Genomic DNA, 22,173 nt, shown 5'->3' with positions numbered 1-22,173 from the left:
GGTGGGGAGGGAAAGATGTCTTTGGTGGTGGGGTCGGATTGCAGATGGCGGAAGTGTCGGAGGATGATGCGTTGGATCCGGAGGTTGGTGGGGTGGTACGTGAGGACGAGGGGGATTCTTTTTTGGTTCTTATTGCGTGGACGGGGTGTGAGGGATGAGGTGCGGGAGATGTGGGAGACACGGTTGAGGGCGTTCTCGACCACCGAGGAGGGGAAGTTACGGTCCTTGAAAAACGAGGACAACTGAGATGTACGGGAGTGGAATGCCTCATCCTGGGAGCAGATGCGGCGGAGGCGAAGGAATTGGGAATAGGGGATAGCATTTTTGCAGGAAGGTGGGTGGGAGGAGGAGTATTCTAGGTAGCTGTGGGAGTCGGTGGGCTTGAAATGAATATCGGTTTCGAGGTGGTTGCCCGATATGGAGACAGAGAGGTCCAGGAAGGGGAGAGAGGTGTTAGAGATGGTCCAGGTAAATTTAAGGTTGTGGTTAAGGGAACCGGTAGCTAAATTTACAGCTGACACTAAAGGTACACGTGTTGAAAGATGACATAACAAGCATACAGACCAATAGTTTAAGTGAGTGGGAAAAATATCTGGCAGATGATATACAACATAGAAAAATTGTTAAGTTTTCACTTTGGGACAGGAAGAAGGAAAAAGCATGTGTGCAGAATTCCAAGGTGCAGAGGGATCTTGGTGTTCCAGTGCATGAGTCACAAAAGTTAGTATGCAGGTAAAAAACAATCAAGGGGGACAAATTTGAATGCTAACTGAATGGATTATAACGGGAACATGACTTAAAAGTTAGGATGTTATGCCTCCATTCCATAGGACATTAGTGAGACCATATCTGGAATAGTTTGTGCAACTTCAGTCTCCTTGTTAGGGAAGAATGTAAATACATTGGAGGTGGTTCAAAGGAGCTTTATTAGATTGATACCTGAAGTTAATGGGTTGTCTTATGAGGAAAGATTGGACAGTCTGGGCTTGTTTCCACTGGAGTTTAGGTTAGTGAGGTGCATTGAATTGTACAAGATCCTGAATGGTCTTGACAACTGGGCATGGAAAAGATGTTTTGTCTTGTGGATGAAACCAAATCTATGGGGCACTGTTTTCTGCTCCTAATTTGTATGTTCTGTTATGTTCATCTGATGGGAATCCTGGGGTAAATGCGCCAGTTGTTGGAATCATACTTAGCACTAGAGAAGGCAATCGCAGTTGCTGGGGGTCAATCACCTCAATGGCAGAATGATGCTAGAATAACTGTTCTGGGTAATGTCCTTGGAAAAACCATCTTCAGTTGCTTCAGCAATGACCTTCTCCTAAGGTGAGAAGTAGGGTAGTTCACTGATGATTACACCATGGCCAGAATTCACAACTCCTTGGGATCCTGAAGCAACTTATGTCCAGCAGATCTGGACAACATTCAGGCTTGCGATGCTAAGTGCCAAGTAACAGTGGTGCCACATAAGTGTCAGACAACGACCATCTCCAAGAAGAAAAAAATCAAACCAGAGCCTATCACCTACAAAGCACAAGTCAGGAGCGTAACGGAAAATTAAATACAGCCTCAGCCCCAGCAAATTAAGTTCCTCATGCCTTCGGCTGTTCTACTGATGTTTTAATTAATATTCTAGATTAAGGCCTCAAGGAACCATCAGCAAATTTATGTTTGACTTATATTCGAGAACCTATTGGTAAAGATTCATCATTTACAAGGACAGAGTGAAGATACGTGGCAGATAATTTTTATATTTAGGCAGTGATAGCTCAAGGCGCCAAGGACAAACAATTTCAGACTTGCATATACCATGAATTGCAAAGCAACTGAACAAAAAAGACTTGGTAGGGGGTTATAGTGAGTCAAGTCATCAAAAGCCATGACAAGCACTATGGGACTTGCAAAACCAAACCATAGTGCTTGTAAAACCAAACAGACTATTAGAAACAATAACTGAGACTAAGCATAAACCAAAGTAAATAATTTCCTTGTACAATTTCCTTTATTAGGAACATAGGAACAGGAGAAAGCCATTCAGTCTGTCCAGCCTACCCCATCTTTTCATACAATCATGGCTGATCGAACACTTCAATGCCTTTCACCTAATCTGATCTCATAAATCTGTACTCCACTGGTGATCAAAAACATATCAATCTCTACCTTAAATGCACTGAAACACCAAGCCTCTTTACACCAAAATGATAGAGAATTCCAAAGATTCACAACCCTCTGAGTAAATTAATTTATCCTCATCTTGAACCTAAATAGCATCCCTCTTATATTTAAGTTGTGCCCTGGTTTTAGACTCCCCAAATAGGGAAACATCTTACTGCATCTAACCTGCCTATCCCTTTGGATAAACTGTAAGTTTCAGTTAGATTGTCTCTTATGCTTCAAAACTCCACAGAATACATGCCCATTTTGCCTAACCTCTCTTCATTGGACAGTCCCGCCATCCGAGGAACATGTCTGGTGAACATTTATTGCAACGTTTATGGTAGTGGTATCTTTCCTGAGATCAGGAGGCAAACCTTGCACACACTGCTCCAGGTGTGGTCTGACCAATCTCCTATATAATTTAAGCAAGACTTCACTACTTCAAATCTTCTCACAAAAAGGACCAACACTCCATTAGTCTACCTAATCCCTAGGCAAAAAAAGCATGGTACAGAGAGCAGGAGGCAACCATGGCTGACTAAGGAAGTCAGGGGTAGCATAAAAGCAAAACAGAAAGCATATAATGTGGCAAAGGGCAGTGGGAAACCAGAGGATTGGGAAGCTTACAAAGACCAACAGAGGGCAACAAAAAAAGAAATAAGGAGGGAAAAGATTAAATATGAGGGCAAGCTAGCCAGTAATATAAACAAAGACTGTAAGAGTTTCTTTAGATATCTAAAGGGCAAAAGAGAGGCAAAAGAGGACATTGGACCACTGCAAAATGATGGTGGAGAGATTGTAGTGGGGGACAAGGAAATGGCTGAGGAACTGAATAATTACTTCGCATCAGTCTTCATGGTGGAAGACACGAGTAATATCCCAAAAATTCAAGAGAGTCAGGGGGCAGAGCTGAGTATGGTGGCCATCACCAAGGAAAAGGTGCTAGTAAAACTGATTGGCCTGAAGGTGGATAAATCACCTGAATAAGATGGACTACACCCCCAAATTCTAAAGGAGATAGCTGAACAGATAGTGGAAGCGTTAATGGTGATCTTTCAGGAATCACTAGTCAGAGAGGATCCCAGAAGACTGGAAAAATCGCTAATGTGACACCCTTGCTTAAAAAGGGAGCAAGGCAAAAGACAGAAAATTACAGGCCAATTAGTCTAACCTTGGTCGTGGGTAAGATTTTGGAGTCCATTGTGAAGGATGAGATTTCTGAAAACTTTGAAGTGTATGGTAAAATGGGGCAAAGTCAGCACGGTTTCATCAAGGGGAGGTCATGCCTGACAAATCTGCTAGAATTCTTTGAGGAAGTAACGAGCAGGGTAGACCAAGGACAGCCAATGGGTGTTATCTACCTGGACATCTAGAAGGCCTTTGACAAGGTGCCGCACAGGAGGCTGTTGAGTAAAATAAGGGTCCATGGTGTTAGAGGCAAAGTGCTACATGGACAGAAGATTGGCTGTCTGGCAGAAAGCAGAGAGTGGAGATAAAAGGGTCTTTCTCAGGATGGCAGCCAGTGACAAGTAGTGCTCCACAAGGGTCAGTGTTGGGACCACAACTTTTCACTTTATACATTAATGATCTAGATGAAGGAACTGTGGGCATTCTGGCTAAGTTTGCAGATGATACAAAGGTAGGTGGAGGGACAGGTAATATTGAGGAGGCGGGGAGGCTGCAGAAGGATTTGGACAGGTTAGGAGAGTGGGCAAAGAAGTGGCAGATGGGATATAACGTGGGAAAGTGTGAGGTCATGCACCTTGGTAAAAAGAATAAAAGCATGGACTATTTTCTAAACGGGGAGAAAATTCAGAAGTCTGAAGTGCAAAGAGACTTGGGAGTTCTAGTCCAGGCTTCTTTCAAGGTAAACTTGCAGGTTGAGTCAGGAAGGCAAATAAATGTTGGCATTTATTTTGAGAGGACTTTAATATAAAAGCAGGGATGTACTACTGAGGCTTTATAAGGCCCTAATCAGGCCACATTCGGAGTATTGAGAGAAGTTTTGGGCCCCATATCTCATGAAGGATGTACTGGCCCTAGAGCGGATTCAGAGGAGGTTCACGAGAATAGTCCCAGGAATGGAAAGCTTAACATATGAGGAACGTTTGAGGACTCTGGGACTATACTCATTGGAGTTTAGAAGGATGAGGGGGGATCTAATTGAATACTGAATGGCCTGGACAGAGCGGATGTTGGGAAGATGTTTCCATTGATAGGAGAGACTAGGACCCGAGGGCACAGCCTTAGAGTAAAGGGAAGACCTTTTAGAACGGAGATAAGGAGAAACTTCTTCAGCCAGCGAATCTATGGAATTCACTGCCACAGAAGGCTGTGGAGGCCGGGTCATCGAGTACATTGAAGACTGAGATAGATAGGTTCTTGATTATCAAGGGGATCAAGGGTTATGGGGAGAAAGCGGGAGAATGGGTTTGAGGAACTTATCAGCCATAATTGAATGACGGTGGGCCGAATGGCCTAATTTCTGCTCCTATGTCTTATGGTCTTTATAACTTGTTGCACCTACATGTTACCCTTCAGTGACTGTGACAAGGTCACCTTGGTCCATTTCTACATCTACACTTTCTAACCTCTTACCATTTAAAAAAAATACACTGCACAGCTACTTCTCCTACCGAAGTGGACAACCTCACATTTTTCCACATTATATTCTATCTGCCATGTTCTTGCCCATTTACCAAGTCTATCTAAATCTGCCTGCAGACGCTATACATGTTTCTCACATAGCTTAGTATCATTTCCAAATTGGGAAATATTACATTTGGTCCCCACCTCCAAAATACTGATATGTCATGTGAACAGTTGGTGCCAAGGTACTGATCCTTGCAGACGCCAACTAGTCACAGGCTGCCATTCCTATTCTTGGTTTTCTTTCTGAAGGCCCAATCATTAATTCATGCTAGTATTCTGCATGAAACTGGACCAAGTCTAGGTTTGGTTCCCTCATATGGTGAGAAGATCCAATGTCCTGGAAAAGATTTAGAGAAGGAAAGCTAATGGAATGCTGACCTTCATAGTGAGAGGATTTGAGTATCAGAGTAATGATGTTACTTTAGGGCCTTAGTGAGGCCACATCTTGAGTACCGTGTGCAGTTTTGGTCTCCAAGTCTGAGCAAGGACATTCTTGCTATTGAGGGAGTCCAGCAAAGGTTCACCAGACTGTTTACCAGGATGGCAGGACTGGCATATGAGGAAAGACTGGATCGACTGGGCCTGTACATGCTGGAATTTAGAAGAACGAGAGGGGGTCTCATAGATGCAGGACAGGCTAGATGCAGGAAGAAATGTTCCCAATGTTGGGGAGGTCCAGATCTAGGGTCACAGTTTAAAAATAAGGGATAAGCCATTCCAGACTGATATGAGAAAGAACTTCTTCACTCAGTTGTGAATCTGTGAAATTGTCTCCCACTGAAAGCTGCTGGGGTCAGTTCGTTAGATATATGCAAGAGGGAGCTGGACGTGGCCCTTGTGGCTATAGGGATCAAGGGGTATGGAGAGAATGTTGGAATGGGGTACTGAAATTGCATGATAAGCCATGATAATACCGAATGCTTGTGCAGGCTCGAAGGGCTAAATGACCTGCTCCTGCATCTATTTTCTATGTCTGTATGTTTCTAAGGGTCATTGGATGAATACTTAAATATCCTTAGCTATCAGGGAAGCCTGAACTTCAAATTTAATATTTTGGAATGTCAAATGCTTTGATTAAGGTCTTTAATAATAGGGGTGGCTTCTGTCTCTGTCAAACATCCCAAGCCACAGGGTTAAAAAAAAAACACACAGAGCACAGAGCACAGAGCACAGAGCACAGAGCACAGAGCACAGAGCACAGAGCACAGAGCACAGAGCACAGAGCACAGAGCACAGAGCACAGAGCAAATTCACCCTCTGAAACCCCCAGAATACCCTGGAAAATTCAATCATGGCAACAACCAATGAGTGAAAAGATTCTAAAAGTAAAATACAACAGAAGCTGAAAATCTGAAACACACGCAAAGAATGCTGGAGAAACTCAGGAGGTCTTGTAACATCTGTGAAGAGAGAAACAGAGTTAATGTTTTGAGTCCTACATGGCTCTTTTTCTGAAGTTCACATTTCCATTGGGGGTAATGTTATTTCATAATCGCATCATCTAAAGGAAACATGTTTGGGTGGAACTAGTACATATAAAAAAGGACAGAAAGCCACATGGTCTACCACGCCTGTCCTTACCTGCCATTGTCCATCTTTATCATAGCATTAAGCCCAATCCACCCATCCTTCTCAATCATACAATCTTACAGAAAGAGCAAAAGAATGAAAGATTGTCTGTGAAAACAAAGAAACATTCCTTGGAAAACAAAATTGATACCTACACTATAAACACAATAGGCAAAAGTAGGAAACAGTTCAAGTTAAAAAAGTGCAACATTAAGACAGATGCAAGGAAACACCTATTTTGAGAGATTGAACATTAAAACAAGAAATCAATAATGAGTTAACCATGAATTCAATACACGCATTCAAAAGGAGTCTGGGTTAAGTTCCACTGAATGAAAGGCAGCTCAAAGCACAGATTTAGGTAGGTGCATACAGAATGATGATACCAGTCATTGCCCTCTCCTGAAACTTGCTTAATTGTTGCATAGCCCAGAGAGAAATTCCTGAAATATTTCATCACCAACTTGTTATACATATTTTTCTTTTCCTCTTTCTGTAAAATTGCACGATTGCAGAAGGATGGGTGGATTGAGCTTAATGCTATGACAATGGCAGGTAAGGTCAAACATGGTAAACCATGTGGCTTTCTGTCCTTTTTTATATGTACTAGTTCCAGCCAAACATACTTCAAAATTTGTACAGTTACAGATGCAAAACTTAAATATATAAGTAAAGCAAAAAAAACCTACAAGGTTTTAGCCACAGAGCCTAAACTTATACAACACCCAAAAGGTATCAGTTGTACACAAATTTACGGTAATCGATCACTTATAATACCTTAAGAGTTCGATTGTGGCGTTGCAGCTCACGACATAGACTTTCTAGTTTGCTGCGTGCCAGAATGGCTTTGCTGTGCTCATTCCTAAGATGATCCTTCTCTTGGATGATCTGCGTTTGTTTCTTTTGTAGAAGTCTCATTTGCTTTTGAGTATTTCTGTGCTCTTCAAGCTGCAGACAGATCAAACGTATCATTTGAAAAATGCCAAATTTTAGGATAAATTTAATTGAAAGTGACTAATTTTGCAGTTTAATTTCTGTTAAAATACCATTTTGCTGAACACTTACAACTTCAAACAACATAAGTCAAGCTAACAAGGCCCAGTGCAGTAATGCTGTTTACTAAAGGTGCAGTTGTTATGAATACAAGCTTTGCAAGAGGATCAAGTTATAATGGTTTCTTTAACTGAAAGTAAAAGGGAGTACAGAATACAAATTGTCTATTTGGTAGCCTCTAGCCGATGTTGATTTTACTTTGTTACAGTAAAAGGCTTAAAACTTGAAATCTTCTTGTGCGAGTCTTTTAAGTTGATCACTGGGAAATCAAGCCGCCACCTCCCCCCCCACCCCACCCCACCACCAAGTTATTATCTACAGCAATCATAATAAATTAGGGCTGTTGCAGGATAGGAGTTCAGATGCCGGAACAACGAGACTGAAATTTGTCCGTTTAAAGAACAATATTTCAGTTACTTTTGGTGTATTCAGTGCAAAGCTGATAGGGCTATTTCCATTGTTGAAGCATTTCCCAAAAGGGAGAAGTGATCTGTAAGCACCTTGCAACTGTTATAGATTAATTTGAAAGCCTTCACTACTGGGGATCATGTCAGAGGAAGAATGTGAAAACCAAAAGAACTGTGGATGCTCTAAATCAGAAACAGAAACAGAAACAGAAGTTGCTAGAAAAACTCACAGCAGGTCTGGTAGCATCTGTGAAGAGAAAATCAGAGTTAACATTTTGGGTCCGGTGACCCTTCCTCAGAACACATAGGAAGGATGTGAATGTATTGGAGACGGTGCAGAAGTGATTTTACAAAAATGGTTCTGGGGATGAGGAACTTCAGTTGAGGACCTTCAGTTCTGAGGACAGACTGAAGATGTTGGGACTGATCTTTCAGAGAAAGCAACTAAGAGGAGATTTGATAAAGGTTTTCAAAACCATGAGATAGACCTGTCCAGAGTTCTCAGATGACTGATAGACATCATTGCTTGAGCAGATAGGGAGAAACTGTTCCCAACTCATGAAAGGAACAAGAGAGCATAAATTTAAAGGTAAATTTGCCATAGTCTCAGGAGGACCATAGGGCTGCTCTCTCATGAGAGAGAGATAGCCTGGTGGTGAGTTTAATGCAAGGGTAACCACACCTCAGATGAAGTTCAGTTGGTGGGGCCTTTTTGGTGACCGCAGCTAGTGCAGGAATTGAACCTGCATCGCAAAACAGCCACTCAGCTAACAGAAACTAGACACAGATTTTTAAATGATCTGCATAACAAAGGTGAAGTAATCCAGGGAGAGCTAGCCATTTTGATACAAAATTGGCCTGAAGGTAGGAGACAGTGTAGTGGTGGAGGGGTTTTTATTTTGGACTGATAAACCTGTTACCAGCGATACGCTGCAACGATTGGTGCTGGGTCCACTGCTTTTGTCACTTATATAAATGATTAGGATGTGAATACGGGGGAATGGTGAGTAACTTTGCAGATGACATCAAAATTGGTAGTGTAGTGAACAGTGAGGAAGGTTACCTCAGAGTATAATGGGATCTTGATCAGATAGGCAAGGAATGGCAGATGGAGATTAATTAGGTAAATGTAAGGTATTGCATTTTGGTAAGGCAAATCAAGGCAGGACTTGTACACCTAATGGTAGGGTCCTAGGGAGTGTTGCCAAACAACGAGACCTTGAGGTGCAGGTTCATAGTAGCTTGAAGGTGGAGTCACAGGCAGACAGGGTAATGAATGTGGCTTTTGATACACTTGCCTTTATTGGTCAGTGCACTGAGTATAGTAGTTGACGTCATGTTGCAACTGTACAGGACATTGGTTAGGCCACTTTTGGAATACTGCGTTCATTTCTGGTCTCCCTGCTATAGGATATATAGGTAAGCATAGTAAAGTTCAAAGTTGTAATAATTGGGCATTTTAATTTTCTGAACATTGACTAGCACTTCCATAGCGTTAGAGGTTTGGATGGTGAAGAATTTGACAAACGTGCTCAAGAAAATTTTGTTCGTCAATATGTGGATGTTCCTACTAGAAAAGGAGCAAAACTAGACTCCTTTTGGGCAATAAGGCAGGGCAGGTGACTGAAGTAAAAGTGGGGGAACACTTTGGTTCTAGCTATCATAATTCTATTAGTTTCAAAATGGTTATGGAAAAGGATAAGCCTTCCGTAAAAGTTAAAGTTTTTAATTGGAGTAAGGCAAATTTTAATGGCACAGGACAAGGACTTTCAGAAGTTGATTGAAGTAGGCTGTTCACAGGTAAAAAGATGTCTGACAAGTAGGGAGTGTTCGAGAGTGTGATGACAAGAGTTCAGAGGCATTTTGTTCCTGTTAGAGTGAAGGGTAAGGCTGGTAAGATTAATGAACAACGGATGAATAAAGATACTGAGGTTCTAGTCAAGAATAAAAGAGAATCGTTTTTAGAAGTGGACAACTTGGTTCAATTGAATCTCTTAATTAATATAAAGAGTGTGGGGGCATTCTTAAAGACAGAAATCAGGAAGGCAAAGAGGGGATATGAGATAGCATTGGCAGGTAAGGTTAAGGATAATCCAAACAGATTCTACAAATACATTAAGAGCAAGAGGGTAACTAGAGAAGGGGGTTGGGCCTCTTAAAGATCAAGGAGCTCGTCTTAGTGTTGAACCCCAGGAGATGTGAAAGATACTAAATGAATATTTTGCATCCATTTTTATTGTGGATAAAGAAATGGAGTCTAGTGAATGCAGCGAAATAAACTTTGATGGTTTCAAAACAGTTCACATAACAGAAGAGGAAGTTCGGGAAGTCTTAGAGAATATAAAAGGTCGATAAATCTCCAGGACCTGATCTAATGTATCCCAGAATGTTGTGTGAAGTAAGAGAAGAAATTATGAGACCATTTGCAGAAATATTTGCATCATCTATAATTATGGGTGAGGCGCCTGATGACTGGAGGGTGGCTAATGTTGTATCTTTGTTTAACAAAGGTTGTAAAGAGAAACCAGGGAACTGTAGACCTGAGAGTCTGATTTAGGTTGTGGGTAAATTGTTGGCAGTGATTATAAAAGATAGGATTTATAGACATTTAGAGAGGCAGAAATTGATTACGGATAGTCAGCATGGTTTTGTGCGAGAAAAATCATGTCTCACAAACTTAATGGTGTTGTTTGAGGAAGTTATCAAAAAGGTTGATGATGGCAGAGCAGTAGACATTTTTCATTTGGAAATGAATAAAGCCTTTGACAAGATTCTACATGGTAGACTAATTAGTAAAGTTAGGTGACATGGGATTCAGGCTTAATGGCAGGAGACAGAGAGTAATGGTAGAGGGTTGCTTTTCTGGTTGGAGGCCTGTGACCAGCGGGGTTCCACAGGGATCGGTTCTGGGACCTCCTCTGTTTGTCATTTATATAAATGATTGGACTGAGAATATGGAAGGCATGGTTAGTAAGTTTGCGGATGACACCAAAATTGGTGGCATAGTAGACAATGAAGAATGTTTTCTAATATTACAAAGGGATCTCGATCAGATGGGTCAATGGGCTGAAAAACAGCAGATGGAGTTCAAACTGGATAAATGCGAAATATTGCATTTTGGTACAACAAACAAGGGTAGGGCTTATACAATTAATGGTAGGGCCTTGGGTAGTGTTGTAGAACAGAGGGACCTAGGGGCGCAGATACAGAATTCTTCAAAGTTTGCATCACATATAGACAGGATGGTAAAAAGGCGTTTTGGCATGCTTGCCTTCATTGCTCAGTCCTTTGAGTAAAGGAGTTGGGACATTATATTGAGGTTGTACAGGACATTGGTGAGGCCTCTTCTGGAATACTGTGTCCAGTTCTGGTCACCCAGTTATAGGAAGGGTATTATCAACCTGGAGAGGGCTCAGAAGAGATTTACCATGACGTTGCTGGGTATGCAAGGTTTGAATTATAAGGAAAGGCTGGAACTTTTCTCACTGGAGTGTAGGAGGTTGACAGGTGACCTGATAGAGGTTTATAAAATAATGACAGGTATAGATAGAGTAGATGGTAGTTGTCCTTTCCCTAAGGTGGGGAATTTCATGACTAGAGAGCACATTTTTAAGGTTAGAGGATAGAAATTTATAAAAGACATAGAAGGCACATTTTTTACACAGAGAATGGTTCACATGTGAAATGAACTTCCTGATGAAGTGGTGGATGTGCATACAATTACAATGTTTAAAAGGCATTTGGATGGGTATATCATTAGGAAAGGTTTGGAGGGATATAGGCCAGGAGCAGGCAGATGGGGCTAGTTTAGTTTGGAACTATTTTCATCCTGGACTGGTTGGACCAAAGGGTCTGTTTCTGTGCTGTACGATATGAAAGATGCTGTTAAACTTGAAAGGGTGCAGAAAAGATTTACAAGGATGTTGCCAAGTCTGGAGAGGCTGAATAGGCTGATGCTATTTTCCCTGGAGTGTTGGAGGTTGAGGGGTGACCTCAAAGAGGTTTGTAAAATCATGAGGGGCATGAATAGGGTGAACAGCCAAGATCAAAAGAGACAAAAACTAAAGGCCATAGGTTTAAGGTGAGAGGGGAAAGATATGAAAGGAACCTAAGAGGCAACTGTTCCAAGCAGCAGGTGGTGTATGTATAGAATGAGCTGCCAGTAGAATTACAACATTTAAAAGGCATCCGTTTGAGTACGTGAATAGGAAGGGTTTAGGGGGATATGGGCCAACTGCTGACAAATGGGACTACATAAATTTAGGCTATCTGGTTGGCATGGATGAGTTGGATCAAAAGGTCTGTTTGCATGCTGCACAACTCTGATTCTATGAATAGTTAGGGTATGGAATGCGCTGTCTAGATATGTGGTAAAGGTCCAATTCAGGCATTCAAGAGGGCATTAGGTGATTTTCTGGATGAAAATCTGCAAGGATATGGGGAAAAAGCAGGAGATTGGCACTATATAATGAGGCTTGTTTAAAGAGCTGTTGGAGGCGTGATGGACTGAATGACCTCCTTCTATACCATAACAATTCCATGATCCCTGTTAGAATGAACTGTGATTTGTTAATAACAACATGGCTACTCAAAGATTAACAAATCAAAGGTGCACTTTTCAGAGGTACTGCACATTGAGGCTAAAGCACACAAACTACTCATTAGCAATATTAAAATACAAATGTCCAAGTCATCCATATCCATTATGCACACTTAGATTATGCTTTTAAACAAAAACAAAAATTCAGAACAGAATTTTTGTTTCAGTTTAGCAAGGAGCTGTATGTTTAACTTTTAAGCCATTTGAACTGACCATGTCTGCATATTTCTTGCAAAGTGCAGCAAGCTTCTCCTCTGGGGTGCTCAAAGTGTTCAGTGTCTGCATCAGCAATGTTATTTCCTTTCCTGCAAAAAGACAATCACAGTATTGAAGCGCTACACATTTTGCAAGAGAAAATCAATGAAAGAAAATAATTTCAAAATGTTTTCTTCTTCATGTACTCAATATGGTCCCCTTAATTGACCTGTTAATTGAAAATGTTTTCCATAAGCTATGTTAATACTACCCAAAAGTGCTTGGCAAGAATAGTACAAACTATATGACCTTGCACCTTATTCATTTATCCTTTTAAGGTCTATCTTTAAAACATCAGATGGAATACAAACCACATTTTCTTAAGGAATTAAAATGTACCCAATCAATCAATCAAAAGCAATTTATCAGTAAATTTCCACAAAACACTAAATAGCATACAAGTTACGGCACATTTGCTTAAAATAATAAAATTTTTGAGTTAGAGATTAAAAGGTAAACTGAATAGGAGAAACCAGAAGTAAAGAAATTGCTGTAAATGGTCTGCAGACATAATGAAAGAGTATTTCTACATGCTTTTGACTTACTGCAGGAATCCATATTTTCCCAGATGTATATTTAGAAAAATGCTTGTATTTAGATCAAAGCCACGCTTCCAGAGTCAACAGTTAAAACTACCCGAAAACTGTTCAAGAAATGGGAGTTGAATTTGTGTTTTTTTTAATGATATTTGATACAGTGAAACAAAGGGACACAAAGTTTACAGAAACAAAAACACTACAAGTTATGAACGAATTTAATAAAGTTAGTTTCATTTTATGGAAGTACCAACTAATCAGAAATTGAAACAATTTTGTTCCGATGATTCCGTGATAGGCAATTTAATATTTCATTTTAGTAACAATTGTAAAAGAAGGCTGAAATAACATTTATTGAAAAGGTTTTTCTACAAAGTTAATAAAATATAAAAGCTAGAAAGAACATTTAAAATTTAAAAGCCCACATTCAAGTGTTTTTAAAAAGTGTGCAGGTTAAAAACAACAAGTGGCATAATTCTGGAGGTACATCCTTCAATTTCTGTTCATATATACACAAATACAGATTCAAATAGGCAAACATTTGTCAGAAAGAACACTAAATATGCCTTACTGTGACATTTCAAATCAACGTTTACACAGTTCTGCTACAAGACACAATTAACAGAATTGCCTACGTGCATTTTACCCCGCTACATTGTCCAGTGCACAAAATAACTTTCACAGAATATTTCACACATGCAACAAGTGCAAGCTAATTCCTCAATAGTGCAATGTCAAGACTTCTAAAATCTACCGAACATCGAACATATATACACAAGTGATACAGAATGATACATGCTTGAGATTTGACAGCAGAAATAGAAAGCTCAGTGGTTAGCACTGTTGCCTCACAGCGCCAGGGACCCAGGTTCGATTCCAGCCTCGGGCGACTGTCTGTGTGGAGTTGGCACATTCTCCCCGTGTCTGCGTGGGTTTCCTCCTGGTGCTCCGGTTTCCTCCCAACGTCCAAAGATGTGAAGGGTAGGTGGATTGGCTATGCTAAATTGCCCATAGTGTCCAGGGATGTTTAGGTTAGGTGGGTTAGACATGGGAAATCAGGGGTGGGAAAATGGGCCTGGGTGGGATGCTCTTCGGAGGGGTGGTGTGGACTTGTTGGTACGAATGGCCTGTTTCCACACTGTAGGGATTCTATGATTCAAATTGGTTAAACATAATGAAAGGACTGTAGAAACACAAGCTACTCCTGATGATGATAAATCCACACTCACTCCACCTCTACTAAACTTTTTTGACAAATAAAAGCAAACTGCAATTAATGGTTCTGAAAAGTTGTTACAGAATTGATCTGTCAAGTGATCTGCCCATTTCATTATTTAGTCTTATCAAGTAATAGGACTTCATGACTAATTGGCATAAACTTTGCATTCTTAGGAAGTTTTGTGATGCAATGGTAAAACCCCTGCCTCTGGTCCAGGAGGTCCAGGTTCAAGCCGTACCTGCCACTGAGGTATCAAACTATGTCCAGACAGGCTGATTAGATCTTGTTTAAAAATGTATATTCTTAGCTAACCCTAGTTCAAAGTGACTTCAAGAATAAATGAGCTGATTCCAATACAAGATCCTGTTCCAAGTCCTATTTCAATGGCAAGATAACCAGTTAGTTTTAATACAACTTTTCTTTTTCCAAAAACCATAAGGTTCCATAAATAAGGTTCCACAAGCTGCCCAGTGCTTGCTAAAGCTGCAACAAACACAAGCAGAAATTGCTGGAAAAACTCAGCAGATCTGGCAGCATCTGTGGAGAGAAAGCTGCTACAGCTGTTTTGAATCAAAGCATAACCACTATTTGACTCTATGAGTCCAGCATATTCCTAGAAAATATTCTTATTAATTATCAGTGGTTTATTAAAGCTTTAAGGTTTTATAAGTAAGATTAGACATGTGTCTTGGCACAAATGGTAAAACAAATTTTAAGACACATGCGAGAACCTAAATGATTGTCATCAGTAGTTTCTTCTCATTGGAGATGGGGGCATCTCAGAGGGTTAAGCTGCTGCGAACTGATAAAGTTTTAAATGCACAAGACTAAGAGTTATGCACAGTGAAAACATGTTCCAGAATGAATTGATTAATGAGCTCATTAACCTGCTGGACATGGCTATCAATCAAATTGGGATTGGTGACGGCCTCAAATCATTAATGCAAGCTTGTCCTGCAGGTGGTATGAAGCATCTTATGCAGAGATTAGTTTTTGATTCTTCAAGAAGAAACAGCCTGCAGAAGAGGTAGACAGGTTCACAGTTAGTTGTTTGGATAGTGTGTAAAGGACAGGAAATGTGGACAGATACCCTGAGCCCAAACATTCTCCGCTGCTGAATTAATGACCAAGATCCATCCCAAGATCAGAAGTGGGAATGTTCACATAGGATTTCACAATGTTCAATACCTTTCATAATTCCTCAGATATGACGCAGTCCATGTCCAAATGCAGCAAGACCCAGACGACATTTAGACACGACGGATAGTGGCAAGCAGCATTCACATCACAAGTGCCAAGTAATAATCATCTCCAACAAGACAGAATCCAGCCATCACGCCTTGCCATTCAATGCAGTTACCATCACTGAAACCCCAATCATCAACATCCTGGAGTTACCAAGCAACTGAATTGGACTAGCCATATAAATACTGTGACTACAAGATCAGGTCAGAGGCTGGGAAATCTGCAATCAGTAACTCACCTCCTGACTTCCCAAAGCCTGTCTGTCATCCCCAAGGCAAAAGCCAGGAACGTGATGGAAAACAGTTACTGGACGAGTGCAGCTCCGACAACACACATGACATCATCCGAAACTCACTTGAACAGCACCTCTCTAACGCCTTCAACATTCACTTCGTCAACTAACAAATTACGATGCCACCCTCTGAGAAAAATGGATATAGATATACTGGAGGCAGTCTAGCGAAGATGAATTAGGTTGATCCCAGTATGGAGGGATTTTCCTACAAGGAGAGTTTGACTAGGTTGGGACTGTACTCATTGATGTTTAGAAAAATGAGAGGTGACCTTACTGGAACGTGAGTTTCTTAATGGGATTGACAGGGTAGTTGATGAGCGGTTGTCTCCTATTGTGAGAATGTCAGAGGGCATAATCTTAAAGCAAAGGGTCACCCAAGTAAGACAGGCACAGGGAGGAATTTCTTTTGAGGGTAGACAATCTTTGGAATTCTTTACCACAGAGGGCTCTTGAGGCTAGGACATTAAGTATATTCAAGGCTGAGATCAACAGATTTTTAATCAGTATGGGAATCAAGGGTTATGGGGAAAAAGGTAGAAAAATGGAGTTGAGGATTGTCAGATCAGCCATGATCTCACTGACTAGTAGTGCAGACTCCTTATCTGATGAAGGATGTTCTTGCTATGGAGGGAGTGCAGCAAAAGTTTATGAAATTGACTTATGGAAAGGGAGGACTGATGTATGAGGAGAGATTGATTCGGTTCAGAAGATTGAGGGGGTATACAGTCATACAGATGTACAGCATGGAAACAGACCCTTTGGTCCAACTCGTCCATGCCGACGGATATCCTAAATAAATCTCAGAAACCTATAAAATTCCAAACAGGGCTAGGCAGGTTAGATGCAGGAAGGATGTTCCTGATGGTGGGGGAATCCAGTTTAAGGATAAGGTGTAAACCTTTTAAGACTGACATGAGGAGAAATGTCTTCACAGACAGTCAAGTGCCTGTGGAATTCACTACCATAATGTGTTTTCAAGGAGATAGATATAGCTCTTGCGGCTAAAGGGATCAAAGGAGGGGTGGGGGGGTGCAAGCACGAGTGGAGGTGTTAGCATATTGAATGTAATGATCAGCCATCATCATATTGAATGGCATAACAAGCTCAAAAGGGTCAAATGGCCTATTCCTGCTCCTAACTTCTATGTCTATGTCTAACTCCCTTTCCATTTCCTTGGGTGTATCACTGACCAGATGACTTGGAAGGCTCTGCATTCAATAGATCTGTCAGGCTCAATGGATAACTGATGTGTTGTTACAACTGATATGAGGAGGTGATGGCCTAGTGGTATTATCGTTGGACTGTTAATCCAGAGACCCAGATAATGTTCTGGGGACCTGGGTTCGAATCCCACCATGGCAGATGGTGGAATTTGAATTCAATAAATATCTGGAATTAACAGTCTAATGATGACCATGAATCCATTGTCGATTGTCGGAAAAACCCATCCGGTTCACTAATGCCCTTTAGGGAAGGAAAGTGCCATCCTTAGCTGGTTTGGCCTACATATGACTCCAGACCCACAGCAATGTAGTTGACTCTTAGGGATAGGCATTAAATGCTGCCTGGCCAGCGAAGCCCTCATATCGTGAATGAATAAAGAATAAAATGAACAAACATAGAAACATATCTCCAAGACTCCCATATGCAGCAGCCAGCAGTGGTACTGAATTCACACTGAGGGTAGCAATTGATGTCAATACAGGAAACACAGTACTGGACCAGAGCTCACCATTACCCTTGCTGAGCATGAGGCAGCAAACAATGAGGAAGAAGACGTCGAGGCAGCAGGCAGGCAGGCAATAGTGATACAGGACTGGGAACGCTGCCAAATGCTCCCCTAGAAGCAGAGGTTTGGTCACATGACTCCCACAACACTAAATCCCACTGGTGTTTTTTAACCATGCAGTTTAGAGATAAGGGTAGGACTCGAGAAAGAATGGGGTTCAGAGGACGGAAAAGGAAAGAAGGATCAACTGGCTGTTAACACGTACAAATTGTTGAAGCGTGCAATCCCTCATTCTGAATTGAAGATAGAGCGTTTTTTTGTTAGTGTGGAATGAGGTGGAGAATAAACAAAACTGTGTATCAAGACAGTTTTGAGATACGGGGAGTCAATGTTCCTTAAGGTAGAGATGAAGAATGTACATTTGGCAGCATATAGCATTGACAGCAGAATACTTCTTGACGAATTCTACACGTCAAGGTATTTTCATATGCTTGTTCAAATCTTCGATTATAACATAAAGGGTGAAATTTAAGTTGGAATCCACAAGGAATAAGATGAAGCCAGAGACAGTTTCTGAGGAATTGGACTATTTGAGATATCTGATTAAACACAAGAAGGGAAACAGAAAACAAAGAAGGTGAACAAGGTAAAAGAGCCAAATGAGAACATCATCTTGAACCACTGCTGTCATTTAGCTGTGTAAGCACACCCTCTGAGCTGATTGAAATAGAGTCATCGAGTCCCATCACACAGAAACAGACCCTCCAATCCAACTAGTCCACCTGACCATTTTCCCAATGTACCAGAGCAGGGATGGCCAGTAGCCTGGAACAGAGCGGTCCCAGAGCAAAGATGGCTACAAGTTGGGAACAGGTGGAGCCAGACCATGTGGAAGCCTTTATAGAAAGACTGATGGGAAAGGGGTGGGGGAAGAAAATTTCGATTTTTCTCTCACTCAGAAGGGTAATGACTAAATTTTTTTTTAAAAATTGTCACAGCAGTAAAATATGAATTTCACAAAAAAGTTCCAAAGCAATAAATTGCAAACTTAAATGTATATCAATAAAAATAAATCATTGAAACAGTACCAAGCAGCAGTGCTAACTAATAAAATAAAATTGCCTTTTAAGCAAAGAAGCAGAGCCAGAGAAAAAGACTAGGTCCGGAGAGTTACAACTCACTGGGCTTTTGAAATTAAGCCCCAGTGATCACAGAGTCCTCACGTAAGTTAAAAGTTGTTTTAAAAGAAATACACAAAAGCCTCAAATTACCTGATTTTCATACCTAGATTAAAGGAAAGCACAGACCAAGCTTCCATACTTAAAAAATCCATCTGTATTACAGTCATTAACCTCTAGCTACAGGTAAACAAATAAACTAAGTAGAATTAAATTTCTAAACGTGAAAACAAAACTTGGGCAGTGGGAAAACTGAATAAACAGTTCTACAGTCTTTGTTCATTAGATCTGTCAGGTTGATTCTTGTTGATCCAAAGGCTTCTCCTCAAGCTTCATTTCTACAAATACTTCAACCAGTTTGCAACAGGCACAGGGTGGCTGTTTTACTTGTAAGAACACAAAAACTAGAAGCTTTAAGCAAATCAGCCCCACGGGTCTGTTCTGTCATTTAATACAATCTTGGTCGACCCCAGCTCGGCCTCAACTCCGCTCTCCTGCAGACGCTGTGTAAGCATTCAAGTCACTAATAATTAAAAATCCATCTGCTCCTTAAATTTATTCAATGTCCTGGCATCCGCCACACACTGGTGAATTCCAGAGTGAATTATAGTGAATTCCACAGGTTCACAACTCTTGAATTATAGAATCCCTCCAGTGTGAAATCAGGCCATTCAGCCCATTGAATGACACCGACCCTCTGAACAGCATCCCACTCAGACTCACTCCCCTACCCTATCCCTGTAACCCTACATTTACCATGGCTAATTTACCTATCTTGCACAACCCTGGCCAATATAGGCAATTTAGCATGACCAATCTATCTAACCTGTGCATCTTTGGACTGCGGGAAAAAACCAACACAGACACGATCAGAATGTGCAGGCTCCGAGGGTGGAAACAAACCTGGGCCCCTGTGAAACAGCAGTGCTAACCACTGAGCCGCCATGCAACCACTCCCACCCCCAACTTGAGAGAAGCAATTTCTCATCTTTATTTTAAATTTGCTACCCCTGGTCTGAAATTTGAGATCTGTCACTCCAGATTGCCCCTCGAGGAAATACCATCTCGACAGCTGCTTTGTCAGTCTCCTTTAGCATCTTAAGTACCTCAATTATACCTGTCCTCTCACATTCTCTTAAACTCGGAATACAGGCCTAAATTGCTAAATCTTAAGACAAAACACTCATCTCTGGAATCAATCTTATGAACCTCTTTTGAATGCCTCCAATGCAACTACATCCTCCCCAAGTAAGGGAACCAAAATTATACTCAATTATGTATGGTCTCTGGCTAATCCAATTCAAAGTTACAACTTGCAGCATCTGCTGAAGGAAAGATAATCTGGTTTAATTTAAGTTTAAAGTGGCTTACTGCAGAGAACTGAAAGTGAGTGCTTTTTGCTGCTGAGATCTATTGGTTTCTCTTATAGGGTCATACAGAACGGAAACAGTCCCTTTTATCCAACTCATCTGTGCCAACCAGACATCCCAATTTGACCTAGCCCCATTGGCCAGCATTTGGCTCATATCCCTCTAAACCCTTCCTACTCATATACCCATCCAGATGCCTTTTAAACGTTGTAATTGTACCAGCCTCCACCACTTCCTCGTTCCATATACGCACGACACTGCGTGAAAAAGTTACTCCTCAGGTCCTTTTTAAACCTTTCCATTCTCACCTTAAAACTATGGCCTCTAGTTTTAGACTCTCCCACCCTAGGAAAAAGACCTGGCCTTTCACCCTACCCATGCCCCTCATGATTTGGTAAACTTCTATAGGGCCACCTTTCAATCTCCGGTGCTCCAGGGGGAGTTGGGCCCAGTCTATTCAGCCTCTGTCTACACTTCAAACCCACCAGCCCCGGCAGTATCCTTGTAAATCTTTTTTGTACCGTCTCAAGTTTAACAACATCTTTCCTATAGAAGAGCGACCAGAATTGTATGCAATATTCCAAAAGTGGCTCCCCAAGGGGCTGTACAGCTGCAACATGACATCCCAACTCATATACTCAATGTCATGACTAATGAAACAAACGTGCCAAATGCCTTCTTCACCATCCTGTGTACCTGTGACTCCACTTTCAGGGGATTATGTACCTGCACCCCTAGGTCTCTTTGTTTGGCAAAGTGTCCTAGGATCCTACCCTTGTTTGCCATATCAAAATGCAACATCGCACATTTATCTAAATTAAACTCCACCTGCCACTCCTCAGCCCATTGGCCCACCTGATCAAGATCCCGTTATATTGAGATAACCACCTTCATTGCCTACTACACGACTTATTTTGGTGTTATCTGCAAACTTACTAACCATACCTCCTATATTCATATCCAAATCATTTACAAAAGTAACAAAAAGCAGTAGGTCCAGTATTCATCCTTCTGATTGGAACAAGATCCTCCGTTTCATTCAAGCGCAAGCTGTTCAGATATGTGACAACCAGTACCTTTACTGGCAGGCACAGGACCTTGGTCACTGGTTTGTGGACTAGGGACCAGTTATCAATCAGCTTCGCTTGTAAACAATCCATGGCTCCAGTTTGTCAGCACATTGTTTAAATCGGCAACTGCACAATTTGGGTTATAAAAGTTAACAAATTCTTTACGGCATGTACGCATGTCTGTGTATACAATCTGTCATGGATGGTACACACTGCTGCTAATGCCCATTGGTGATTAAGAAAATTAATGTTTGAGGTGCCAAATGTGGTTCCAATCAAGGGGGCAGCTTTGTCTTGGACAGTGTCAAGCATCTTCAGCATCACTGGAGCAACACTCATCCCGCCAATGGGGAGCATTCCATCACTCTTCTGATTTGTGCTTTGTCGATGGTGGACAGGATTCAGAAGGCAAAAGGTAGTTTACCTGCCACAGGACTCTAAGCTTCTGAGATGTTCTTGCAGCCACAGGATTTACATGGTTAATCCAGTTCAGTTCCCAGTTAAGAGTAATCCTGATGGTGGGGGGGGTGAAATTGGCAATGGTAATGTCCGTGAATGTCAGGGGCAATAGCTGAATTCAGTTGTTTGCGATGGCCATTGCCTGGCATTTATGTAGTATACATGTTATATGCCATTTCTCAACTCAAGTCTATATTATCCAAGTCTTGCTGCGAACGGACACAGACTGTTTCAGTGTGAGGGGATTTGCAAATAGAACTGAACTTTGTGTAGTCATCAGTGAACATCCCCACTTCAGACCTTACGATAGAGGGAATGTGATTGACAAAGCTGCTGAAGATGGTTGGGTCAAAGACATTATCTTGACGAACTCTTGCAG

At 41.3% G+C, this 22,173-nt stretch overlaps 1 protein-coding gene across 1 annotated transcript in view; it reads right to left on the bottom strand.

The window, feature by feature from the left end:
- Positions 1-22,173, bottom strand: part of txlna (taxilin alpha) — an 84,632-nt gene that overhangs the window by 41,258 nt on the left and 21,201 nt on the right. The window contains exons 3-4 of the mRNA XM_048613034.1: positions 12,652-12,743; positions 7,156-7,326 (exon numbers count right to left, since the gene is read on the bottom strand). Of these exons, the coding sequence (XP_048468991.1) occupies positions 7,156-7,326; positions 12,652-12,743 (263 nt within the window). The remainder of the gene's footprint in view (positions 1-7,155; positions 7,327-12,651; positions 12,744-22,173) is intronic.

The sequence above is a fragment of the Rhincodon typus genome, chromosome 27, assembly GCF_021869965.1.
Source record: "Rhincodon typus isolate 14 chromosome 27, sRhiTyp1.1, whole genome shotgun sequence".
Lineage (NCBI taxonomy): Eukaryota > Metazoa > Chordata > Chondrichthyes > Orectolobiformes > Rhincodontidae > Rhincodon > Rhincodon typus.
Note: the sequence above shows the minus strand (reverse complement) of the source record. Positions and strands in the feature narration are given on the sequence as shown.